The sequence below is a fragment of the Hippopotamus amphibius genome, chromosome 7, assembly GCF_030028045.1.
Source record: "Hippopotamus amphibius kiboko isolate mHipAmp2 chromosome 7, mHipAmp2.hap2, whole genome shotgun sequence".
Lineage (NCBI taxonomy): Eukaryota > Metazoa > Chordata > Mammalia > Artiodactyla > Hippopotamidae > Hippopotamus > Hippopotamus amphibius.
This window is the reverse complement of record NC_080192.1, coordinates 148,251,937-148,278,826: the sequence shown is the minus strand read 5'-3', so window position 1 is coordinate 148,278,826 and position 26,890 is coordinate 148,251,937. Positions and strand designations below refer to the sequence as shown.

General features: G+C 61.8%; 1 protein-coding gene across 2 annotated transcripts in view; it reads right to left on the bottom strand.

The window, feature by feature from the left end:
• Positions 1-24,226, bottom strand: part of PXDN (peroxidasin) — a 65,995-nt gene extending 41,769 nt beyond the window's left edge. Inside the window, exon 1 of one of the 2 annotated variants that reach the window (XM_057742552.1) lies at positions 23,931-24,226. In XM_057742552.1, the coding sequence (XP_057598535.1) occupies positions 23,931-24,130 (200 nt within the window). In that variant the 5' untranslated portion in view covers positions 24,131-24,226. The remainder of the gene's footprint in view (positions 1-23,930) is intronic. The other variant, XM_057742551.1, reaches the window with a different exon arrangement.
• Between the last annotated feature and the right edge of the window lie 2,664 nt (positions 24,227-26,890).

Here is a 26,890-nt window from a genome sequence, read left to right as displayed (position 1 = left end):
CTAATAAACAGCAATTTACATCCGTATTCAACACAGGGCAAGCGGCCCCTGGGGGAGGAGCTGGAAGGGGAGGGCGGGGGAGGGCAGTCGGGGGCCCAACCCCCCCCCCCAGTTCCCGCTTTCTGCTCGACTTCAGTGGCACCATCGACGCCTGGTTCTGTCCCCCCAGAACTTAACCCGGGTCCTGCAGGGCCCTCAGCCCCGGTCCCAGTGCGTCACCAGGCCGGTCCACCGTCCACAGACACGTCACAGCACCAGGCCCACCTCCTCCTCGTCCTCCACCGGCGGCTCCCGGCCGGGCCCGCCTCCTCCGCTCCTCTGATCTGAGCCCCGAGAGCCCGGCCGTGCCTGCAGAACGGACCTCCCTGCTGGACCAGACCCTGTCCATGACTGCTCAGCCCACTACCCCCCCCACCACAAATCCCCGCTCGGGATGGAGGGGGCCTTTCCGGGGGGGGGGGCCTTTCCGGGGGGGGGGGCCTTTCCGGGATGGAGGGGGCCTTTCCGGGATGGAGGGGGTCTTTCCGGGATGGAGGGGGCCTTTCCGGGGGGGGGGACCCACCCAGCCCTCCCGATGCTCCAGGCCCACGTGCAGCCCGCAGGGGGGACGCCGGTCCCCCGCCCAGGGATGCCGCCTGCAGACCCCGGAGCTGACGGTTCCGTGCCGGGGGCACCCGCGCCTCGCCCCGTGCCAGCACGGGGGATGGGGCTCTTCAGGGCGGCCACGTCCCCTCCACGGGGCCCCACAGCATGCATCGCAACCAGCTTTAGCGTGTTTCCGTTTTCTCAGCACTAATAACTAAGTAACTGTGACACGAGGCGCACCCGAGGCCCCGCGCCGTGCCCCTCCCGGCTCCCCCGGCTCCGGTCACCTGCCGGGATCTCCCTGCCCCACTCTCCCATTGTTCCTTTCTGAAAATAGAAGCACGAGGCGTGTCTATCCCTCCCCCACGCCTTGCACAAGAGGCCGCTGGCCGCGAACACGCTTTTCTTCCGGGATGAAGAGCGCGGCGCCCCGCAGCCGCGTGTGGACGCCCCGCGCTCCTCGCGGGCAGTGCCCTCGGCCGCCCCTGCCCTCCTGCGCGCCAAGCCGCCACGCAGGCACCCGGGGCGGCTCTCCGGACCCCTCGATGCAGGCCGTCGCTGGCGTATCCCCGGGGTCGACTCCTAGAAGAGGCGTGGCCGGGCCGCAGGATCAACACGCGTGCGGACCGCTGACGTCGGCGCGCCCACCAACACGCCACGGGAGCCCGGCCTCGGAATCCGCCCAGCAAGGCGGGGGCAGGTGACCCGTGGGAGCCAGACGGGCCCGTCGTCCTCTGCTCCCAGGACGACGCTGAGCAGCCGGGGCCCCAGGAGGCCAGAGCCTGGGGACCCAGCGGCCCAGGGTGACTGCACCGTCCCTCCCGACAAGGGGGGCGGACCCCCAGAGCCCGGGGGCGGGGGCAGCACGCGAGCCGGAGAAGCTTCAGGAGGAGCCGAGGACGATGGCAGAGTCGGTGGGCGCCGCCGCTGGCAGGAGGGGCCTGGAGGGCAGAGGAGCGAAGTGACAGCAGGAGGTCCGGGGACAGTCCTGGGGCCCCAGAGGAGGCACGCGGCCTCTTCCTGTCTAAGCACCAGAGCCGCACCAGCCACGTCCCTCGGGGCTGCCCGGGTGCATCCGTCATGAACACGCAGCCCAGCACCGGCTCTCCCAGGCCGGCCCGCGCAGCACAGACGGCAGGGGGACCAGACCCTGCCCGTCCGGAGGGGCCGGCGGGCGGCCCTCACCCTGCCTGCTGGTGCTGCCTAGGCCAGGAACGCGAGGCCCCACCCCCCTTTCTGGGCGGCCCCCAGAGCCGAGTCTGCAGGCAGCAGCCTTGAAGGGCAGGTGTTACCGCCTCCAGCCGCCCCACTGCCTGCCCACCGCTCCCCCAAAAGGGTGACCTCCCCAAGGTCAGTGCTCCCCTCCTCCGAGGGATGTGGGGGCTCGGGGACCAACACCCAGCCTCGGGGAAGGAGAGAGAGGCCAGGACGTCACCGCTGGGTGGAAGCTGTGTCCCCAGGGAGCAAAGCGATGGGTCAGGCGCTTCTGGCATCACCTGCTTCACTGCAGAGTTCGGCTCAACCACGGGACTCACTCTCACTAGGCTCTCCCCAAAGTCTGGTACTGATGCTGCTGGTTTTTAAAATGTAATAGGACTCAAATCAGTATTTCCTGAGTAGATTTGAAAACACAGGGGTCACAGAATGTTGCTGTGCTATGATAAGTGTATATTTATTTATGTTCATCTCTTTCCTCCTCCTTTCACAAAAAATTTGAGCCGCATAAAACAGTGCCCATAAAACAATAGAAGAAACAGCTAAAGGAATGGGGGGGGGGGTGTTTGAAAACAAGGGCAGAAACAGGACAAAAAGGGAAGCAGGCGCCGGCGGGAGCAGGTGCGGCTCAGAGCATTTGATAGGCGGTGCAGAGACAGCCTGAGGAGCACGAGGCTCAGCGCCAAAGAGCCCCCAGCCCGCTGCCCGGAGCAACGCGCTTTACTGATGCTAAGACACAGGCGAAGTTCCTCACAAGGGTGCCCACAGACACCGGGCGTGCAGGCGCACCTCTGAGCACACGGGCACACCTCCCAACACATGGGCGCACCTCCCGAGCACGCAGGTGCACCTCCGAACACACGGGCACACCTCCGAACACACGGGCGCACCTCCCGAGTGCGCAGGGGGACCTCCCGAGTGCGTGGGCGCTCCTCCCGAGCACCCGGGCGCACCTCCCCAGCACGGGTCCCGTGGCTGGCTCTGCGTGTTGCCCCCCGACCACTGCCCTGGACGCAGCGGCAGGGCTTCGGTGCGTGATTCGGCAAAGCAGTTACAGAACCTCATCCTGTCCATCCAAGCGCATCCTCCCAGCCTCTGAGGCCTCCCAGGGCCCCGATTTGTAGCAAGGACTCACTAAACCTCCCAGGAGTGTGTCACCTGCAGGCATCATAGCCACCCACGCTCCTTCACCCATATTACTGAAAAAAACAAAGGGATTCCCTGGCAGTCCAGTGGTTAGGACTCTGTGCTGTCACTGCCGAGGGTGCAGGCTTGATCCCTGGTCGGGGAACGAAGACCCCATAAGCCACTCAGTGCAGCAAAAACAAGAAAAAAAAAAAATTCAACCACGTTTAAAAAATAAATAAACGAAACCAGAAATGCAGGTCAGAGAAGAAAAGCGCAGCGTGTGACGGTGATGGGCCCGTGGGTTGCGTCAGAGGCTGAGGAGGAGCCACAGGGCCCAGGTGCCCTGGACCAAAGGCAGGGACAGAACCTCCAGGTGCGCCCATCACGGGGGGACGGCCCCACTCCAGGAAGGCCGGGCCCGCACACGCCATCTCTGCATGTGCAGGGGGCTCTCGGACACCGGACACCAGGCGGCCCTGTGTCCGCGGTAACGACGCCACAGTGCAGCCCTCCCGAGGGCCCAGGGTGGCCGTGCGTCCCGGCTGCCCGCGAGGGCCCAGGACACGCCTCTCAGCCCCACGCCTGTTAGAAACCACTCACCTTTGGGAACAGAGCCGTCAGGGCCAGAGAGTCCTGGCTGCCGGGTTCTGGCCCTGGTTGGTCTCGCTGTGGCACGGGGTGACCCACAGCTGACCCTGAAGGGGATGCGCCCGCGGGTCGCAGAGGTCCGTGCCTATCCCGCCACCGTGGCAAAAGGCCAAGTGGCTGGCTCTGCTCCGTCCTCCCACCTCTTTGTGAACTTTTGTAAAACCCAGAAGTGCTGTCTGGCTGCTGGGAAAGTGCCTGTATTTACCGGTGACAGAGCGGCCTTTGTGGGGCAGTGGTGCAGATGGCACTCTGAGCTTGGCTTCTTTGGGTGATGTTCAGGGCACCAGAGAACACGCGGGCCCCCCACCCGCCACAGGAGCCTCAGGGCACAGGGAGGGGCCCCAGCAGAAGGGCGCCCCTGCCGGGGGCTGGCGCTCCCCGCGGGGGGGTGGGCGGATGTCAGGGTCTCTGCTGACCGTGGCCTAGAGGACTTCCCTCCACGGCCCTCCAAGGAGATGGGTAACATGCAGGCCCCTGGGCGGGGGGGCCCGGGGTGACCAAGGGGCGAGTCCTGTGTTCCCCAGGAACAGCTGTGTTCCCTGCCACGCCTGCCGTCCGTGCAGGACCTCAGATCCCAGAAAAAGGCCACAGGGACAGAGGGAGGCGGGACGTGGGTGCTTGGGACACGATCTGCTAAGTGTTTCATTTTCCGTCGTCTCTGCCTCCGGGATTTAAGCCCAGGAAGCCAGGGGCCCGTCTCTTGGCTCACGGGCACGGAACCTGCTCGGAGAGCCGCCCGCGGTTCTGCAGACGGACGGGCCTGGGAGGGCCCCGGGCCGCCGCCGTCTCCCGGCCGTCGGGTCCTCGGGCACGGCCACCTCCCGCTCCCGGGGAGTCGAGACCAAAACCCGGCCAGGAGGGTGCAGCCCCTTGGCACAGGGCGGGGGACGCACTCCACGGGCAGCCGCGTCCTGACGCGGCCGGGCCTCGACCCGCCGCCCCGGCTCGGCCTCCCGCAGGCGGGACCCGAACCGAGTCCGCTCTCCAGCGACCTTCTGAGGCGTTCAGGGACGTCGGGCTCGCTGCGCGCGTGTGTGAATAAACACCAGAGGAAAGGAAGGCAAGACAGCCTTTCTCTCCTGACAGAGCCCTGTCAACACCCTGAGAGAAGGCGCAAAGCACAGCGCAGGAAACGCTGCTCCGAGAGAAAACTGACGTTTGGGAGATAAAGCAAGGTACTGATGCACTCAAAGAAAGGACCGTGTAAAAGCAGGTATTCTGGTCTTTGTTTTAGGTTTCGTACGGCTTACAAGAGAGGCCAGGAAGCACCAGCAGGGCTTCGGCAGATGGGAGGAAGGAGGGAGCTCACGCGTGGGGGGACCCTGGTCCCCACCCGACGGCCTGCACAGACCCCAGGACGGCAAACGTGTCCACCGCCCTGGAAACATCACGGCATCTCTGCTCCTGGCGCCTCGGGCAGCTCCGTTCTGCTGGGTGTCTCCGGGAACAGCCCTCGGCACAGAGCACTCAAGAGGCTGGACGCCCCGGCCTCGCCACCTCTCCAGCCCCCCGGGGGTCAGCAGGGACGATGCTGTTCACGTGCGGACTGCCCGGCCCATCGCCGTGCCGCTGCGCTCGGACTGCTGGGTCATTTGTTACGCGTCTCCTTGGAGTCATCACCGGGCCCCCAGCAACCACTTGGAGGGGCCGACTCCAGCCCAGGTCCCGTCCCTCCCCTCCGGGGACCGGGGAGGCCCCAGAGGAAGGCGCACCTGGCAGCGCTCGGAGACCAGCCGCGTGGGCCCGGGCAGCGCCCACCTCCTCCCGGCAGTGAGGGACCCCCGGCTGCACCTTCCAGGACCCACGCCGGGTGCTCCAGGCACAGGCCCCCAGGGCGGGTGTGCCCACGTGTCCCCGAAAAGGCTGGGCAGGAAGACGGTCAGACTCAGGCCCACGTGGTCTCCGTGGCAGCCCCCACGCCACTGTCCCGGCTACGCAGCCAGGGGCCTGCTCTGATCACGCACAGCTGAGAGCACGACGGACACCTGAGTCTCAAAAACCTACGACATCAGGAAACGTCACGCTTCTGACTGCTTTCAACTATTTAAAAACGTAAAACGCGGCGTCCGCGGGACAGCAAAAGCAGGTGCTGGCCGCTCCCGGCCTGGGCGCCGGGTCGGACGAGGGTGCGGCGAGGGAGGCGTCTGCCGGCCGTCCCGGGAGAGTAGCTGTTCCTGGGCCTCCGTCCCAGGAGCTTGGTGCCCAGGCCACGTGCAGACGCAGCGCCTCCCCCCAACCCCCCGCCGCCTCACGAAGGAGCGAAATGTATCTACTAGTTCACGCACGCTGTGTCCTCTGGGAAGAATGCCCAAGCTTCTCCCACGCCTGTTTAAAAAATGAGATCAGTATTTTCTTGCTTCCCAGGCCAATAAATGGCCAGACTGTGTACCAAAGACTCCTCCCGAGGCCACGTCACTGCGTCCCAGGAAGCCCCCCGTGCAGGGGCTGAGGCTGAGGACAGCCGTGTCAGCAGGGGAGAGGCCCCCCTCTCGTCCCCAAGCCCACGAGGAGCCGAGGCAACAGCCTGGACGAGCGTGAAATCCGTTCTCTCCAGCTCAGCGTGGCAGGGAAAACACGGCGGCCTGACGTCCTTTTCGTGAGAAACAGCCCAGGAAGCCGCGCTCGGCTGGAGGGGCTGCTTCCCAGCAGAGGCGCGCCGGCACGGCCGGCCGTGGGAGACGCAGCCCCCGCCTCCGCTGGGAAACAGGAGCAGGCGCGGCTGAGCGGGGGTCTCTGCGGCACCACGGCCCACCCCACCCCTGGCAGGGCTCGGGGTCTCGGAGGCTGGCTTCCCACCCCGGCCCGTGGAAGCCTGAGGGGCTGCGAGGGTGAAGACACGGGCCTGGGCGCTGGGCCACCCTGAGCAGCCACGTGAGCCGCTCCCAACCAAGGGGTCCTGAACGCCTTGCGCCCAGGCCCGGCGTGGGAGACGGGAGGAACGTGTGTCCGTGGGGCCCCGGCAGCTGCTCTGGGAACCTCATCAGCTTCCCAGCCGGGCGGCAGCTGGGGAATGTTCCCCAGAGGACTCACCAGGCAGGCCCGGGCTCACACCCCTGCTCCGCTCCTCCCCGGCTGTGCATCCTGGACACGTGCCTTGACCTCTCTGATTCCCGGTTTGCTCATCTACAGATGTCCCTGCCTCTCCTGTGAGGGCTGCACCAAGTGGGACCAGCAGAGCAGCACGCTGGCCGGTGACAGGGCCGGCGGCCGCAGTGGGCGGGGGGGGGGGGGGCACAGGTCACAGGCGGCCTCGGAAAGGCACAGGCCACCTCCCGCTGGCGCGCGCGGCGAGCCTTCACTTCACGCTCGGTGGAGAGGTTCAGAGAAGGGATTCAACTGGCCTGAAACCACACAGCTCAACCAGGCAGCCTAGGAGGGGCCACGCCTCGTCCTCCACGCCAAACGCATGTCCCCGGAGCCCCCCAGCTGGGCACAGTCCCACCCGCCCCCACCCGTGTGACCTGCACACACCAGAGCAGCGCCCAGCAGCCCCCAGGTTCCACCGGGTGAAGATGCACGCGCGGCTGGACACACACGCGTGATTTCAACACCACACTCACCTGGCGCGCGCACACCACCCCAAGCCCAGGGCTGGTAACCCGGCGGGGTGAGGTTCCCCTCCGGCTGCTCCCTCCCCCCCGCCCCGCCAGCAGGTCGCTAACCAGCAGGGAGTCTGCAGCAGGCTCCCAGGATGGCCCTGGATCAGCTCCAGTACCTTCCGCCCTGACAGGTGGATCCCCCCCGCCTGCAGCGGCGTTCCTGACCGAGACCGTGACCACACACCACCAGGAGCGAGGGATGCTGCAGACCTGGGGAGACTCCGGCCACCAGCCCCGGGAAGCCACTACGGGAGACCCACCTCCTTTACCTGATGGTGAAATTGCTGACGTGGCAAGTTCTCATCTACAGCGGAGTCTCACGCGGAAGGAATCTCAGAGCAGCAGCCTGGCCGGCCAGGCGGACGGAGACGCCCCAGCACCTGCGGAAGGGCCCGGTCTTCCCGGCTCCGCCCGCGCGCGCTCAAGGCACCGTCCAAGCCCGCCGAGCCCGGCCCCGCGCCCTGCAGGGCCGGGCGGGTTAAAAGGACGGGCACTGGTGGCCCAGCTCGCCCACCGCCGCCACCCCCCGCCGGGTCCCGGCTCCGCCCCTGACCGGCCACCTGCCGGGCGCTGTGGCCTCCCCCGGGAACCAGGGGCTCCGTGAGTCATGCCGGAGACCGCGTGCCCAGGGGACGACCACCGGGGGGTGGGCAGGGAGAGGCGCGCGGGGACCCGCGGACACCGCCCCGGGATCCCCAGCGTCCTCCGGGCACAGAGGACCGCGCAGAGGGAGGAGGGAGACGGCGTGGTGAGGGAGGGGAGGTGCCCGCAGCCGCAGAGCTTGTCTCCTCCCGCAGGGTCAGGAGGGCAGTGGAACAGAAGTCAGCCCAGAGATGCCCGCGAAGGCAGCCTCTGTGCCCCAAGGCTTGCGGGCTGCGGCACTACAAGCATTTTTCTCTTCCTTAAAGTCTTAAAAAATCTTAAACGAGCGGCCTTGCTTATGTACACACAGCTAAAGATGGCATTTTTCCCTTTCCTTTTTAAAAATAATTTTAATCAAAGTAATCAAGAACAAGGACGCAGGTGCAGAGAATGGACAGGAGAACTCGAGGTTTGGGGGGGCGGGGGGTGAAGGGGAAGCTGAGACGAAGCGAGAGAGTAGCGCAGACATATATACACGACCAACTGTGAAACACCCAGTGCGAAGGTGTTGTATAACAAAGGGAGTCCAACTCGAGGATGGAAGATGCCCTAGAGGACTGGGGCGGGGAGGGTGGGGGGGACTCGAGGGAGGGAGGGAATACGGGGATATGTGTATAAAAACAGATGATTGAACTTGGTGTACCCCCCCAAAAATAATAAATAAATAAATAAAATTTAAAAAAAAGTAATCAAGTTTTGGGCTCAAGGAACAAAAACTCATTCAACAACTTGCAGCCCTGAGCGAAGAGAGGCACGGACGCTGCAGATACTGGCTGCTCTCTGAGAGTCTCTCTCCCGGCCGGACGTGCCGTCACAGGTGTCCAGGTGTCCGCGCTCTTGCGACCCCCCGCCCCACCTCTGCCTTCTCTGCGTCCTCAGAGCTCTGAGCCTCTAATGGGCTTTCATGACCCCCCTGGAACCTCTACAGCACAGCCTGCCCACCTCAGCTCCACTGCCAGCTGTTTATTCCCCATGGATTTTCTAGTTCCTGTTACCCAGAGAGACATCTGTGCGCGCTAAACCTGACCACAAGTAACCGGCCAGCACGTGGACAGACTGTCCTTGATCTGGCGTCCACCCGCATCCAACCAACCAGCTATGGCCGAGAGAACCATGGTCACGTGACACTCAACATGGACCCGGTATCAGTCAGGGTTTCCCGGAGAAACAGAGCCAACGGGGGGGGGGGGGGGGGGGGGTGTGTGTGTGTGTGTGTGTGTGTGTGTGTGTGTGTGTGTGTGTAGAGAAAGAGGCTGAGATTGGCTTCTGTTAAGGAGAGACCTAATGTGGAGGCCGGCAGGTCCACAATTTGCAGGTGGGCCTGCGGGCTGGCCCCCCAGGGAAGCACCACCGTCTGATCCCAGGGCTGTCCTGCTTTTCTTCTCCCAAGTCCTTCCGCTGATGGGATGAGGCCCACCTGCGCTGTGGAGGGCAGTCTGCTTCCCTCAAAGGTACTGACTCAAACGTTCATCTCCTCTAGAAACACCTCCACAGAAACCTCTAGAATAACATTTGACCAAATACCTGGGAACTGTGTCCCAGCCAAGCTGACACATGAAACTAACCATCACAGCCCGCTGGGGTGTAGCCTGCTTGTTACAACAAATATTATAATTTACACAATGGAACGGGCTGAGGTTATTCTTACAGAGACAGACAGAGCTTACTCTCTGAGTTTAGCAAAATAAACGGATAAATCACGTTATCCCACTGGGCACTCATCCAAGACTTGGCCAACTGGCAAGTGGACAGTCACAGAAGCCAGCGGAAGCCAAGCCCAGGAAGTAGATTTCAGGCTCTATGAGACAGACTGGCTTTTGCCTGTTGCTTTTCTAACTGCCTCAAATTAGACTGTGTTGCAGTTACCACCACGGAGGAAATGGATCAAAAAGGGAATCAAGAAAGGAAACTATAAGCAAGACAAAAAGACAACCCTCAGAATGGGAAAAAATATTTGCAAACGAATCAACAGACAAAGGATTAATCTCCAAAATATATAAACAGTTCATCCAGCTCAATATCAAAAAAACAAACAACCCAATCAAAACATGGGCAGAAGACCTACACAGGCATTTCTCCAAAGAAGATATGCGGATGGCCAAGAGGCACATGAAAAGCTGCTCAACATCACTCATTATTAGAGAAATGCAAATCAAAACGACAATGAGGTATCACCTCACACCGGTTAGAATGGGCATCATCAGAAAATGTACAAACAGTAAATGCTGGAGAGGGTGTGGAGAAAAGGGAACGCTCTTGCACTGCTGGTGGAAATGTAAACTGATACAGCCACTATGGAGAACACTATGGAGGTTCCTTAGATAACCAAAAATAGAACTACCATATGCCCCAGCAATCCCACTGCTGGGCATATACCCAGAGAACACCATCATTCAAAAAGACACGTGCACTCCAATGTTCATTGCAACACTATTTACATAGCCAGGACATGGAGGCAACCTACGTGTCCACCAACAGATGAACGGATAAAGAAGATGTGGTACATACATACAATGGAATATTACTCAGCTGTAAAAAGCAATGAAAATGGGACATTTGTAGAGACATGGGTGGACCTAGAGACTGTCACACAGAGTGAAGTGAGTCAGAAAGAGAAAGAGAAATACCGTATATTAACACATATACGTGGACTATAGAAAAATGGTACAAATCAACCAGTTTGCAAGGCAGAAATAGAGACACAGATGTAGAGAACAAGCATATGGACACCGAGTGGGGAAAGCGGGGAGGGTTGGGGGGGAATGAATTGGGAGATTGGGATACCAAGTTGTACACTCTAAATATATGCAGTTTATTGTAAAAAATAAAAAAATAAAAAGTTAAAAAAAAAATCCAATGCCAATGCAGGGGACATGGGTTCGATTCCTGATCCGGGAAGATCCCACATGCTGCGGAGCAACTAAGCCCATGTGCCACAACTACTGAGCTCTGGAGACCACAAGCCACAACTACTGAGCCCACATGCCACAGCTACTTAAGCCCGCACACCTAGAGCCTGTGCTCCAGGGAAGCTACCACAGTGAGAAGCCCACTCACCACAACTAGAGAAAGCCCGCAAGTAACAACGAAGACCCAATGCAGCCAAAAAACAAGAGAGATGGCTGGCCAAACCGCCAGCTGTGTGCATTCGCCCAGCTGAGCTCTTCCCACCTTCCTGACACAAAGAAACCATGAGAGAATAAACTAATTGTTTTTAAAAGAAAAAAAGGGAATCAAGAAACACTGATATCAAATAGTCACCCTCCACCCAAGAGACCCGGGCGGGCTTGGAGGCTTCCTATGTACACAGCATGTGCAGTCCCAGTTAATTACTGGGTGAAAACACATTTTTAGGGCTTAAATGAGATCGTCTCATCAACCAGAAAACACCACAAGATAAAAGAAGTGGGGCGGATAATACATGCCAAGGGGCTTGCGACGGGTAGGTCGGAGGTGGACCGCTAGGAAGGTTCCTGAGGGAGGGGACACGGAGCGGAGCCCTGTGAGGGGAGCTCAGCTAGACCTCAGCTGAGTCACCGAGGGGACCTCACGCGGCCGGCCTGCCCCTCCTCGTGGCCTCCCCGGCTGGGACGCGGGCGCCATCCTCCCTGTGCACTGACGTGCAGGCTTCTATGGTCTCGCTGTCCATCTCCAGGGAGAAACCGAGAAGCCCTGATGCAGAGCCCACTGTACGTGAGGAACTAGCACCCAGGTCCCAGCCAGGCAGGACCTTTGAAAGAACTGAGAAAACAATCACTCCAATCATTTTCTGCTGGGCTTCCTTCACTCCCGACCCAGCGGAGAAAGGCTGCTAGACACAGAACTCTTGAGAAATCGTAGAAAAATGAGAAGGCTCCCTAAGACGGGGAAAATAACGAGGAAGTTGGATTTTAAAACCAGAGAGTTCTGAGCTTCGGAGGAAAGAGGCTTCGGTCTATGAAAGTTCTTCCCAGGCCATCTCCTTTCTATACCCTTCCCTGCTGGGCTTCCAACTGCACCCCTGAACTACGGGGTGGGAAGGATCAGAGATAGGTCTGCGCGGGATAGAGGCGCACTGCCTACACCATAGAGTGTGCCCCACAGCAGTGGGCTCTGCGCATCTCAGCACCAGGGCCTGACACTTACCAAGGACACCAGAAGCGGCGGGGACAAACAGACGGATGGATGGATGGATGGATGGATGGAAGAATGGATGGACACATGGATGGGCAGATGGATGGATGGATGGATGGACGGACGGACGGACAGATGGATGGATGGACAGATGGATGGATGGACAGATGGGATGGCAGATGGATGGATGGAAGGATGGACGGACAGATGGATGGATGGACGGATGGTCATATGGATGGATGGATGGATGGACAAATGGATGGACAGATGGATGGGCAGATGGATGCATGGATGCATGGATGGACAGATGGATAGGCAGATGGATGGATGGACGGATGGATGGATGGACGGACGGACAGATGGATGGATGGACAGTTGGGATGGCAGATGGCTGGGTGGCTGGCTGGCTGGCTGGGTAGACAGATGCCTGGGTGGGTGGGTGGATGGAAGAAAGGGTGGGTGGGTGGACGGATGGGGTGACATAGGCACTGACCTAAGAAAATTACACAACAAAATAACACGCACAAGAAAACAAATGCTCAGGATTAAGACTTGGCCGCCTGTTGCCATGCCAACACAAACATCCCACGTGTCTGAATCAGTAACAACCATGACTAATTGCATCCACTTTAATTGCTATTTTTAAAGGTTAAAGTGCTGCTCAGCTGGTTATGGATTTTTTAGAAATATCCTTCCACTCAGGAAGCGACAAGCCTAATCTAGGCTCTTCCCCTAAAGGAAGCCGGGACCAGGAAGAGAAGCGCAGCCCACGTTCCTCAGGCGAACGGCTGGCTCTCTCGCATTCGTCTGCAGTCTGGTTTCTTTCTGAGTAAAGAAATCTCCCACTTTTCCCCACAGAAAGGGAAAACATCAACCCGAACATTGCAGAGGCAAAATCTCCCCGTCTCCACCAACATTTACAGTAACTCTGAACTTCCATGCATGTCCTTAATTCTTAGCAAGTGATTAACATTAGATCTGGCTGGAATGGCATTTTAGAGACGTGTGAAGGGCAGGAACTCACAATTTTGGAGCATTTCCTGGGTCCCAGGACCACGAAAGGCACCTTCGGGTGCTGCCTCACAAGGGGCCTTGAGATGCTTCTTAAACATTTGTGTTTGGCCTGTGAGAGAGAACTGACTAAAATGCACTGGAAACTGGCCTAGTGGTATTTCCTGTTTGCATCGCAAGTATCTGCTTCAATTAAAGGCAGTGAACACAGTCAGGGACCAGCCCCGTCCCGGGAGCCCCCGCGGCCCAGCTCCTCCGCTGCCTGTCTCCCCTCCTGGGGCCCCTCTGGCTCTCGCCTGCCGGGTCGTGAACACAGATGGGATGAGGACGACAGCTTCCCCACAGAGCATCCACCCGGCAGGCCGACGCACGTGCACCCCCTCCCCCACGCCCAGGACGCCGCTGCAGGCAGCCCACCGAGGCTGCGAGGGGTGAGAGCCCTGCCCGGGGGGCACGAGAGGAAAGCTGGGAGGCGGCGCCCGGCTGGGCCGACCACACCCTGCGCCGCAGCCCGGCTGGATGAGCTCTCCTTCCCCCTCCGCAGGAGGGGCAGCCCCCCAAGACCAGTCTCTGTCCTCAACACCGTGGCCCTCACTGACTCCGTCTCCCTACCCAGGAGACCACGGCTCGTCCAAACCGAAGGCAGCCGTGTCCATCTCCAGGCCGGGCAGCTGGCCCGGGCACCTCCACCCAGGACGCAACTCCTGCCGTGTCACAGACAATAATCACACTTAACTTTGAACTTGATGGAAGCTCAAAGGCAAGATACTTTCTCCCCAGAGAAGATTAGATAGAGACTCCTAAAGACGGCAAGCGTCCTGCTACCTGGAGGGACCTGCCCTGTTCCTAACCGGCCGCGTGAACCCTGAGACCCGACTCCGAGGGAGGTCTGGGGGGAGCGACGGGGACGTTGCCGGGCGGGCAGCGTGACATGCCCCCCCCCCCCGGGCCCTGCACCCTGAGGTCACAGAGTCTCCGCCTGGAACACGGAGGACACTGTCCGGCCCATGGTGCGCGGATCCCAGACCTGAGACTCTTCCCACGCGCTAACGCCTGTCTCTGACCCCAGAACCGGTCCCCGCGGTGTCCCTGCCGCCCCTGAGGTCGCGCGCAGAGATGACGACAGCGGGAACTGGTGCCGTTTCAGGGTCTCCCCGGTGCCCCCTTGTTTGCGTTTTTGTGCCTTTTGTGGGTGACTCTGCTGTTTAAAACCTCCCGCGGGCGCGGCGCCGACGGGCTGCCTGGTGAGGCGCGTGCCGCGCGCTGCCGCCGGCACCCCGGGGAGGCACCCGCCCCGGCCGTGAAGGGAGGCTCTCGCGGCTGGAGCTCACAGGCCCGGCTGGGCATCGCTGCCCCGACGGCGGCGCGGTGGCCTGCGCCCGGCGGGACCCAAGCCTGGGTCTCTCAGAAGCCGGGTCCCCGGCTCCCTAACGCAGAGTCCTCGGCGACCTCGTAGAACACGAGTCCTCAAATGAGCAGCATCAGCCTTCAGCTTCGCCTCCGGGGACAGAGGTGGGGCAGAGCTGGAGCTCTCACGGCGGACCGCGGGGCCTCAGGTGACCAAGGCCCAGCAGGGACGGCCGGCCCCAGGGCGGAGAGCACGCAGGAGACCGGCCGGGACCCCACGGGCGCCGGGGCCGCGCGGGAGCCTGGGGCGGGGCCCGAGCAGAGCGGCCTCCCCAGAGAAAACGGGGCACGATTGTCGGAGCACAGCGGCTACGGAGCGAGGCGGCACAGGGCACGCGTCGCATCTCCAAGCGCAGCTGTGAGAGGTGCCCCCGGTGCCGTGCTCCCCGCGGGGCGCGACACGCACTCCCCCCTCCGCAGGACGCGCCCCTGGGCCAGGAGTGAATGAACCCGTTCTGTGGGAGGTGAGTGTGAGACGTTGGGCCCACGGAGGACCCCCGTCCTCGGGAAAACAGGGACCGTGTCCGGGAAGGAAGCCCCCAACGTGCAGACCCGTCCCTGGTGCGGACCACGCCCGCGGAGCACAGACACGTGCCCCGAGCTCCTCAGGGCACATGATCCCTGAAATGTGGACAAAGGCATCCTGAGGTACAGTTTGCAGTCGCAGAAAAGTGGAAGCAAAGAAATGACCCATAATAAGGATTTGATTCAATACAGTTGGCAAATCCCCAAAAATGAGCACCACGTGGCCAACGTGGCCGCCCGCAATGATGGTTGGGGCCTCTGACTCCTGCAGACACAGGGCTGCCCTGAGCGGGCGGGCTGCTCGGCATGCGGTGGGCACGGGACGCACACTCTACCCCGTGCTTGGAAACAGGGAGACAGGTGGGTGGGTAGATCCCAAGAGCTAACGCACAGACAGATGAAGAGACAGACACGGAGAGACAGGACCACAGATGAGCCACGGGACACAGCAGACAGACGGACGGAGCTGCAGACACACAGACACCCCCGCCATTCCGTGACCTTGTGCACTCACCCGGCCGGCTGTGTATCTGAGGCAAAGCCCGACCCGCTAACAGTCTCCTCTAATAATAGACATGTGAGTCATTTATTTTGGTGCTTTTATCTGTATTTTCACATTTCTCTACCACTGACATGCACAGCTTGTTTAAAAGTATTGAAAAATATGTTCTAAAAGGAAAGTACACAGAACGGGGCGCTGCGGTGGGTGAGAGGGCAGGTTTCACAGCAGGAGCCGCTGCGCCTCCAACCAAACCCTACAAACTCCACCCACGACAACCGCTGAGGGGCCTGAGGGGAGGCAGCCTGCAAATTTCCAAAGACCGCGCGGGCGACGTTGCAGGTACAAGACGTAAACGAGAGGAGCGGGGATCCCCGCCCCTGGGCAGCAGGCAGGGCACAGGCCCGCCCACCGCCCACGGGCACCGGCCGCCTGGCACTCTGGTGGCGGGAGACGCCGCTTACGTCCCGAGCAAGAACCTCAGAACCGCGGCTGATTCCGGGGGCCCAGGAGCTAAGGATGGAGCCTGAGGACTGAGGACTGAGGACCGCCCCCCTGGACTTCCTTCCTCCAGCCCCTCACCTCTTCGCCCGTGATTCCTGCAACTACCGAGGACCTGCACAAACCCCCGTCTGCCTCGTCCCGGGAGAAAATCTGAGTCAAGCCCTTGGCTCTAAGAAACCCGGCTGTGATCTACGGGTTACAGCCGCCGAGGCTGTTCAACACCTGCCACGATGGTCACATGGGGCAGTCCTCTGCTGAGCAGAAATGAACAGAATTCTTGTTAGAAGAAGGAGACGCGAGTCTTTAACCTCTCCTTACCCGTGATGGTCTCTGCCACAGCCCACAGTGGGGTCTAAGCTAACGGGGAAGGGAGCAGGGAACCACCACACGACACGCGACCCGGAAAGCAGGGCCAACGCCTCGCAGCCCTCTCTGTTCTGCAAGTGAGGGACCAGAGGGCCCCACGCGCGACCCAGCGAAGGCAGCGGGGCCGCCAGGCACCACCCGTCAGCGCACGCGACACTCCACATGCAGTCCCTTCCTGGGCAGGCCCGAAACACGTCCCAGGGCCTAGGCACCGGGCGGGGACGGGGCACCAGCGCCCCCCAGGCACCGGGCAATGTCAGCACAAGTGAGCCGTCCCCTCAGGGCAGCCGGGGCTCTCCCCTTGCTCACTGCCCCTTTCCGCTTCCCCAACAGCCCGGAGGGCCAGGGACAAGGATAGCAGAGCTGCAGGGTGGATGGAGCCTGGGTCCCCAGCTCACTGGCAGAGTGCCGTCACCTTAAGGAGCCAGACAGGAAGCGTACTCTCCTGTCACAACCGCCCAACCATGCCTTTGTCTTCAGAGGCAGTGCAGCCACAAGTGGGTGATGGGCGTGGCATGTCCAACACGATCAGCCCAGCACCAGGCCACTGTCCCACTGGCCGGGGTATGCAGACCCCTGGCCGAGAGCAGAGCCTCCAGTGACAGCTGCCCAGCGAGGACATCTGCCCTGGATTCTGCGTGAGGGAGGCAGGAACGCACATTGTTTTAATCCCCCGAGACCCTGCAACTGTTTATTACAGCAGCTGAAGTTTAACTCCCTGCCCGGTACAGAGCATTCCAGAGGCAAATGGAGAGTGGCGGGGCTGAAAAATTTTTAATTTTTTTGAGTCTAGACTTGGGCATGTGACTGCATCATTCTATTGTTACTTGCTTTATAAGCCATGTTGTTATAAAGTTGCAGAAGAACTTAACCAAGGTTTTACAAAATTACCAAAAGATGAGAAAACAGGGGCCAGACTTACTCTCCAGCCGGAAGCAACCAAAAAGCCGACAAAATACATGAAACAACTGTCTCCAAGATACCGTACATGAATCAGCAACAGACGGGAGCCCCGAGGGAGTGAAAACTAAGGAGGTGAGCACAGAACCATCCCAGGTCACTGCCCAAGGGACAGCAAGAACCCGCCGGACGTGGGCAGGACAGCTGAAGCTCCAGGGACAGAGAGGACACCCGGGACCCCGAGCACCCGGCGCTCAGCGGAGCCGCGCACGTGCGGGCAGCAAGGGTCGGAGCAGAGATCAGCAGAACAGGACAGAACCAAAAAGAGAAATCAGCGAACCCAAAAGCTGGGTATCTGCAAAGATCAATAAAACTGAAACCCTCTAGGCAGACGGATCAGGGGAAAACGAGAGAAGACACACACTTCTGACATCAGGAACAAGAGAACTGATCCCTACAGGTTCTCAGATGCGAGAAGGACAACAAGGGACAACTTCACGGTGACGGTCCCACGACTTGTGTGACGTGGCCAAGCTCCCAGCTCCCCGGGCTCACTCAGGAAGAAACAGCCCTGTGTTTCCTGAGGAATCTGAAATCACAGTTTAAAACCCTCCCACAAAGCGGACGAGGACATCTGCCCGGGGGCTTCCCTGGGAAGCCGGACCGGATGTTCAAGCAGCACGAAGCCTGGTCCCCTGGACGGGAGGCAGTGCCCCGCACTCGCTCTGTGAGGCGAGATCTACCCCGATATGCAAACCAGACAAAGACATTCCAGGGAAGGAAAACAAAGCCCAGAATCCCTGGTGAACAGGGACGCCGTCGCGTCCAGCGAGGCAGAACGCGGGAGGAAGGGCTGTCGGGGCCTGGGCGCGGGGGTGGGGGGGCCTCACCCTGGACGCTGCGGTGGCTGCGCACACGGGACCCGGCAGAGGCGCCCAAGTGCCCGCCACACACACGAGCCCCACTGCCTTGTCGACGGAATCTCATGAGGCTTTTTATTTTCCCAAGTGACAATTCGTCCAGACAGGAGTCAGAAAAGGGACTCATCGCGGGTTAAGCTTCCACCGAGGACCTGCCCGCTGAACAAAAGGGGATGAGCCTGCCGGCTGCTCGTGGGCCTCTGCGCCCCCCCAGGCTGGGTGACAGCAGCCACCGGCCCTGAGCTCCCCGGTGCGGGGCACCCACACGCCGGCAGACGCCGTCCCTCTCCTCGATGAGCTGGCTATCCAGTGGGCACCCAGATCTGAACAAACCACCCCTAACAACAGGAGTCTGAGGAAACCACACAAGGTCAAGGAGAGCCCTGGGGACACCGCGTCGGATCCCTGTCCACCCAGGATCCTCGGGGGACGTTCTTCGGGGTCAGCACCCTCTCTTCCCTACCCCCGAGGGTGCTGAGAAGCCGGGGAGAGAAGCGACTGTGTCCTGAAAAAAGAAACTCATCCAACGAGCAAGGATAAATGACCCTGTATCCGAGGATAAATGACCCTGTATCCGAGCCAGGAAAGGGGGAGCTGCGAGCTAAACCCTGAAACAAGCAGAACATTCTCACCTAAATGTTTTGCCAGTTTTGAGTCAATCACATGAGTCACCGCCGGACGGGGCCATCTTGGGATTCACCTATGTTTTCTGTGGACGCGTAGCATCTGAAGAGAAACCCAGGGACCCGGCGAGAAGACGTGTGATTTCTAGTTTTCAAAATCAACTTCAAGGTAAAGAAAATGTGAATCACCGGACTTAACAAATTTAGAAGGGGCCTAAGTTAGCGTCGATGACATTATTTTAAACACCAAAAAGCATTCCCTCCCCCACCGACCCTGGGGGCTGAGTTCTGTGCAGGTGCCCCAAGAGGCACGTAGCCCCCAGGTCAAGGCCGAGGCGGACGCCAGGCGCGACCGCCCGCAGACACATGGTAACACACGAAATGTCCAAGCTGACTATGTAAGCATCAAATTCAGTTATGCGTAACAGCTCTTAAACTGAATTTACCCAAAACTGTATTTGTAAACACGTCACGTTTTCTCATGTACCCCAAATCCCATGAAAGTCACAATTAAAACGCTTGTGAGACCTGGACGCTCGTTGAGGGGCCTTGACGTCTCAGGCACGGACGGTGGGCAGCGCGCCCCTCAGCGGCACGTGGTGGGAGGGGACGGGAGGACCAGGCCCGCCTCCAGCCCTGGCCGCTGCCCGCGGAGCTCGGCCCGGGACCCCGCGGCCCCCAGGCCCTCGCCACGGCACCGACGGAGTTTCTTTCGATTGGCAAGTGCCCAGGAAAGAGCCCGGCATCTCCAATCAAGTCAGCCAGCAGCACTCAGCACGTGCGCGGGGACCTTCCAACCTTCACCCAGTTTTCAAACGGACGACGAGACCAGCTCCGGAGACGGGGACTCTGTCGCTGTTCTGCTGGCACCTGTCACGGTGCCGTGGACGGCTCTGTCCAGCCTGCCCCACAGCCCTCCGGCAAGGAGCCCTGACCTGCTTCCAGCCTTGTCGGGCAGAGCAGATCCCATCCTTGGCTCCAGGAGCCGCCAGGCCCAAGCCCGGTGGGCACGACCGCCTGCCACCCAGGGGGCGCTGGGGACAGATGGTGGGTCTGTTCACACAATTCCCAGAACTGGAGCTCGTGACCGAGACTCATCTCGACACTTAGGCTGTGGGAAAGTAAGCAGACAGCTGCCGGGCCGTCACCAGGCAGGGAAGCCGAGTCGCAGGACTGAGGGGGCGGCCGGAGGCGCACCGAGGGGAGGAAACCACGTCCAGGCCACGGTGTCTGGGCCCCGGATGAAGCCAAGCTGGAGTCGGAGCTGCCTCCCGGCTTCAGAGCCACGGGGCCTGATGTGCTTGCTTTTTACAACTATTTCCTTGACTCGTTAGGAACACAAAGGAGAGGGGCCTCCCACAGCCGGCCTGCCGCAGCTTCCAAGGAGAGCTTTTCCAGACCAGCTTCCAAAGGCACGTTTTCCAGCGTAAGGGGGTGTCAAAACCGAGCACGGACCCAGGACCCACTCCCCGACGGCCGACGTCACGTGCAGCATCCGAGGTGGTCTCTGGAAGCTTCCGGGGTCACCCAGGTCTCCCCTCTGCACGCAGCACGCCGGGCGCCAGCAGAGCTGTGGGCCCTGGACGCCTCAGAGCCGTGAGCGGTGGGAGGAGGTACCTGGTCCACCACCATTTTGGAAAAATTAATCACCAAGATTCGGATACTTAAAAAATGTTCCTATGGTACTTTTCAAGTGCGTTTAAGCTGTGATAATGAGGGCTCAGACTCTATCCCGACACGGGGTCCAAACGCACAATTAGTTTCAGGTAAGCCACCGCTGCAGCGTAAAGGCTGCTGTCGCCGGCGTGCGAGGTGTCCTGCAGACACCGGGAGCCACAGGCTGCTCACATCTGCTGACCTTGTAAATCCCCACCCAGGCAGGGAGAGGCCAGCCGTCCCCGGGGGCCCAGCGCGTCCCCACAGGACGGGGGCAGAGAGGGGACCCCCTGAGCCCCAGGAAGACAGGAGAGGGGGAGCGAACAGTGTCGCTGGACAGCCCGCCCTCCATCCTGACCCAGGACACCCCCTCCCTCCGGCCACCTGCAGGCGGGAGACCTCGCCTCCACGCACAGGGAAGCTGGTGGGAAGTTAAGATTCTCCCATAAGCCGGGTCCCAGGAGCCCCGATGGACGCCAGAGAAGGGGAGACGCTGCGACCTGCGGGCTAGTCTCCAGGGGACGCGGGCAGTTAGGTGGCCTGAAGACTAGCCACCTACCCGTCCAGATCCCCGCGGGGGCCCTGCAGAAAGGCGGGCTCCGACCCGTGAAGCAGCAACAGGGACCTCCCGCGGGTGCGGCTACGGCCGCGACGGCAGGCGTCCACGCGCCCAGACCGCCAGAGGCGACGGCGCCCAGCGCTGGCCGCCTGCAGTCCCACACGGCCAGACACACCTGGACGGTCGGTCACCCTCACCGCGGGGCCACAGGGCCCCTGACCCTAGGGCCCCCGGAGATTGGGGACCCCTAGAGGCGGGGACCAGACTCTGGCACAGGCCCCAATGCACAGGTCACCAAAAGCTGATGCGGGGGGACAGCTGCTGGCGGGCTGACCGTGACCCCAGAGGAGGCGCTCTCGCCAGCCTCCGCCCGCTGCAGGGCCAGTCCGCCCTCCCCGGGGCCATCCAGCCCACGTCTCCGGGAAGCCCTCCAACACCAGGGCTTCCTTTCACGGGCGGGCGGCCTTGGGGCGGCGGTCAGCTTTAAGGGGGTGACCCCGCGACTTCACAGAGGAGGCTGCGAGACGAGAACGGGGTGGAGGGTGGGGGGCAGAGCCCTGGCGCGGGTGACGCAGGTGACTCAGGAGGCTGCAGGGATAGAACGTGACCTCCCCGAAAGGTCTGGGCTGAGACGCAGACAGGAAGCGGGCAGAGTAAAAATACCAGGTTTTAACACTAGCTTTTTAATTGTTACCGTGACAAACGTCCACTGCAGTGCCGAGCAGAGTAAAATATTCGAAAATTAAACAAGTATTTCAACAAAAGCTAAGCTGAGCCGGGTACCACGGCCGATGGTGAAGGGCTGAGACCGGCTCCAGCACCAGAGCCCGAGGACTCCAGACTCTGGGCAGCTCTGGAATCACAAGATGCTCTTGGACCATCATTTCTGAAGCCCCAAACAATGAAGCTAAACAACCCACTCTCTGGCCCCACCTGGACGCACCCTGAAACACCATGAGCGGGAGTCAAGTCTGATACTGCCAGGGACTCCCGTTCAGTCTCTCTGGGGGGCCGAGGGGAGGGTCCCGAAAGCAAAGGGATGAAGGGATGACTGGACGGCCCCGCGTCTTCACCCTCGTATCTTTTAAGTCCCACTTGTTACCAAATCAGTTTTGTAAATCGAAAAGAACAGCAGGCGCGTGAGAGCAGAGGCCTGGGAGAAACGCTGGACGTCAACACGACTCTTCTGCATGAATGGAACTTGTGACGTGGCTACATCCCAACAAGCAGCCCCCCAAGAAGGCAGCAGGAGGGACCCCAGAGGCCACGGCAGCAGGGCACCCCTGAGCTGGCCCTCCCTGCCTGGACGGCCTCCGCTGTGTTCCCAGGCCCGCGCCCCAGCTGGAACCCCTCACGCCAGGTCTACACCGGCAGCAGTGGGAGCTTCCTCCCCCGCGCCTCTGTCTACACAGCTGTAAAATGGGCGTGTGTCCACGTCACGAACAACCCGCTTGGTTCTGCAAGGGCTCCGGTCAGACCCCCCGCCCCCTCACAGCATCCGTGAGACCAAGCGAAGTCCTTTCAAAGCATCTCTGAAAACTATGCAACCCCATGAAAGCAAGAGGTGGAAGAAGGGTTTCTGGAAAACCTGCCCGTGTTGCCTGTTTCTGTCGCCTTCCCTTCCTGGCCTCCGCTGTTCTACAAGACCCTGTGAGGTTCTGTGGAGAATCTCACCCCCCCGCGGGAGGCTGCTGGCCGCATCTTTGTTCTGCAAGGGTCATATTTTAAAATACGGTTGTTTTTGAAAAGCAATTAAGATGTGAGGGCAAAGCACAGGACAAGTATTAGCTTTGGCCAGATGTGACAAATGGCTTCAGGGCCCACGTTTTTTCCACTGACTCACTAAAAAGAATTAAATGACCGTATCCAGAAAACCCTCACTCTTCCGCCTCCGAGCCCCCTTCTCAGAGCCCGACGGAGGCCCTCCTGCGGGCGCGCCTTGGCTGGCCGGCCCTCCACACGGGAAGGAAGGCCGCGTTTGTCTCTCCGGGAGGAACAGTGTCCAGACCGGGAGTGAGCCCTGCCAAGGACCCCGGAGGGAGCTGCCAGGACAGCCGCGACCACTAGGAGAGTGGTCTGTCCCTGCACTTCATTTTAAAAGTAAGAACACGGACCGCCCACTTCCTGAATAGTTCACTCAAAATTTTACAACTTCTGCAGGCTCTTCAGGGGTGCCAAAAGCACTCCGGCTCAGCCAAGAAAAGTGGAAACTATTTTTGGCATCCAGAAGGGCAGCTGTAGGACGCTCCGTACAGTCGGCGCCTGCAACGCAGACTGCCTTTTGCGATTTTGAACCTTTCTAGTGGGAAGCGCCTCCGAACAGGCCCGGCGGCACCCGGGCCGGGATGCGCCGGGGAGGGCGGGGGCGCCGGACGGCGTGCCCACCGGAGCGCCCGGCCTCCGCCCGCACCACCTGGGCGCCCCGGCTGGAGACGGGGCGGGCCGTGCCCCGGGTGCACACCCGCTGTGTCCACGCCCGCGCCGCCCCGCACCCCGGCCCCTCCCGGCCCTCGGCCAGGCTCGCCGGCGAGGGGAAGCCCGGGCGCCCCGCGCGCCCCGCGGGGCCCGGGCCACGGCGGGAAGGAGGCTCCCGGCGCCCGGGCGCACGCGGGGGCGCCGCCGCCACCCTGTCAGAGGGTGCGCCAGGGAGGCCCCCCGAGCCGGGACGGGGTGCAGCGCTCGGGGAGGAGGGGAAACGCGCAGCGGGCGCCGCCGAGGAGGAGGCGGCGGCGGGGGAAGGGGGGAGGGGAACGGAAGGGGGAGGAGGGGCCGCGGGAGGAGGGGGCGCCGGGCTCGGGCAGGAGAGGGGCCGGGGGCGGGGCGGGCGCGCTCCCCGGCGGCTCCGACCTCGTCCCGGGCCCGCGGGGATTGCGAGCGCCGAACAAAGGCGGCCCCGGCGGCGGCGCGCGCTGCGCTCAGGTCCGCCCCGCGCCCGGCCACGGCGGACAAAGGCCCGGCCGCACGATCCCCGCCCCGGCCCCGGCCCCGGCCGCCCCGCGCGCCCAGGTCCCCGCGCCCCGCCGCACTCACAGGATGGAGGTCTGCGGCGCCACGGCGGGCACGGCCTCCAGCAGCAGATGCATGCAGCGCACCGTGGTGCGGAAGCACAGGCAGCGGCTCGGACACCCGTTGCCCGGCTTGGGGGCGACCGCGGCCGGCGCCGCCCAGCACGAGCACAGCACGAGCGCCAGCAGGCAGGGGCGCGCGGGGCGCGCGGGGCGCGCGGCCATGGCCCACGGCGCGCGGGACGCTCGGACGCTCGGACGCTCGGACCGACCGCGAGGGCCCGGCGCGTCCACCGCCGGCTCCCGACTGCGCCCGCCCGCCGCCCAGCTGCGGCCCACGTCCCAGCTGTGCGCAGGGGGCGGGGGGCGCCAGCTGTGCACATGCGCGCGGCTCCTGCCTTCCCGCCCCCACCTCCCCAAGGGCCGGGGCGGGGCGAGGACCTCCAGCCGGGCGTCCGGCCGCTGGGCTGCCCCGGCTGCGGAGGACAGGTTGGGCCCCCGGGTTCCCATCCCAGGTCTCCGCTCACGATCTGGGGCCTGGGCCAAGCCGCGCCGCCTCGCCTCGCCTAGCGGCCCTTTCCACATGCGTGCAATGGGAGGTTTTGTTGTTTTATAAAACACTTTTAGAGTGCTTGGCAAGTTCCAGGCGAGATTCCAAGCGCTTGCGCGCCCGCGCTCTCTCTCTCTCTCTCTCTCTCTCTGTCTCCCCCGCCCTAACCCCCCCCTCCCCCGCCATGTGCACAGAGGCTGCAGCAGGATCAGAGCCAGGGGTCGGGCTCCAGGCCTGAGCGCCGAGGCCTGCTAAGCGTCCTGTGCGCTGCTGACCCGGGGACACTGTTAGGAGCACAGAAGACGCTTGGGTGGAGGCCTGCGTGCAGGGCTGGGCCAGGAGGATGCTCACTGCCCTTCTGTTTCTTCCCTTGAGGCCACACGCAGGAGAGCCCCACCGTGCCTCCCCAAGGGGGCCTTGCCTGGAGCCACCAGAAGATACAGGACCCAGCGGGAAGGAGGGGAAGCAGTCCCACGTCCGTCTGCCTGTCTGCCTGCAGCCCCATTCTAACACTTCACTCTCCAGGATGCAGGCTGTGTGTGACAGCCGGGGACGTCCAGGCTGTCCTTTGTCCAAAGCCACGTGGCCACCAAGTCCCAGCATCAGAGGGGAGCCTGCGTGTGCTCCGACCTCCACGCCATCCTGTGACCGGAGGGCGTGCTGCCCGGGACGGGGGGGACGGGGGGGACTGGGTGCTCTCCTGCAGCTGTGTCAGGGAACCCCTGCACCTGCACAGTTCCCGGGGGCTGGGCTGCACCCGGGGGCAGCGCGCTGGGGTCTGGCTCGGGTCCCTCTGGAGCTGCACATCTGTCACGGAGGCTGTCATCCCTGTTGCCACAGGGAGCAGCACGCCCAGTCCTCCAGGGACCAGGACCATGCCAGCCAGGGGTCCTGGGGTGTAACCCATCACAGGTCCCTCCCAGGGCTCCACACTCCTTTACAAATGCTGCCTGATTGCCCCACAAGCATTTCAGACTTCTGTGCAGGAACCCAAAACCTTACTCTCCCTGGAAAATGTCTGTTGTCTTCTGGGTCACTGATGTGACCCTCCAAATGGCTTTCTCAGACCCTCCAACCCAGAAGTGGCCCCCTGGGTCCTCACACACATGTAGAGAGGTGAGGACCCTGTGGATTCCAGTCGCCCCTCGTGGCTCAATCAGTTTCTGTTCTGCCATCCTCCCTCCCATAACCACTGACCGGCCCGGCCCTGCCCGTCGGCCTGGACCGCCACCGAGACCCCTGCGTGGTCCACCGCTCCATCCTCCCTTCAGCAGGCGGAGAGTGTGCCGCTGCTCGGACCTGCCCCTCCCCGTCGGAACGTCTGCAGGCCCCTCCGCTTGCCGTGGGCCAAGGCCATGTGTCACCCAGCGCCTCAGCCCCTGCTGCCCCAGGTGCAGGCGTCCTGAGCAGCACACGTGCTTGGCCGCTCTTTTCCGTTCAGCACCAGCTGCAGCTAAGTGTATGCGTCCCGTCGGCTGGACTGTCGCCCCCGGTGATCTGACCAACCAGGAGTCCAGGTGTTGTGCCAAAGGTATTGTCTAGATGAGGTCGGCATGAACTCCGACGAAGAGGAGTTCCCTCCGCAGTGTGGGTGAGCCTCCGCCACTCAGTTTAAGGTCTTTAGGCTGGAAACTGGGGTTTCCTGGGAAGAAGCTCTGCCTCAAGACCTCAGCATCCACTCCTGCCTGAGCTTCTAGTCTCCTGACCTGCCTCTGAAATGTAGGACCTACCAGTGCCCACAAGTGCGTGAGCCAGTTCCTTAAAATCTGTCTGTCCTTCCCTCCCTCCCGCCTTTCTTCCTCCCTCCCTCCCTCCCTCCCTTCCGTCCAGCCACCCAGCCACCCAGCCATCCATCCACCCTATCGTGCTGTCTCCCCGAGGACGTCTGTTGGGCGCACCGCCCTCCGCAGAGCCCTGGATGGAGGTGTGAGGCAGCGGCTGGCCGAGCCGGGGTTGATGATCAGGCCTGAAGGAATTCGTGTTTTAGTAACAAAGAGCCAAGTGTGCTTCCCACACCTCTTCTGCGGTATCTCCTGCATCTGCCCTCTGGAGGCTCACGGAGGCCTCACACCTTCAGGGTCTTGACCTTCCTGGGGAATCCTGTGTGGACATCAAAGCCACTCGAGTTTTCTGTTGCCCAAGGCCCCAGTGACTACTCCCATTTCTCTCTGATGACCACTTTCCAGACCTCGTTGTCTGCCCCCAATCCTGTGATCTGCCCTACAGCAAACATTCCGTTCAGGTGAGACTGTGCTGGCTGACAAGCTCCAGTCGTCCAGAGGTGCATACGAAGAGGCCGAGATGAGCGCGTTCCTCTGTTTTCTGGGAACGGGGTCACTGAGCCCCGCGGTGGACCAGGCAGCCGTGGGGGCGGGAGATCCGTCCTCCCGCTGTCTGAACGCCTGCTCTGGGGCAGGGCCTGTGCACGACTGCTG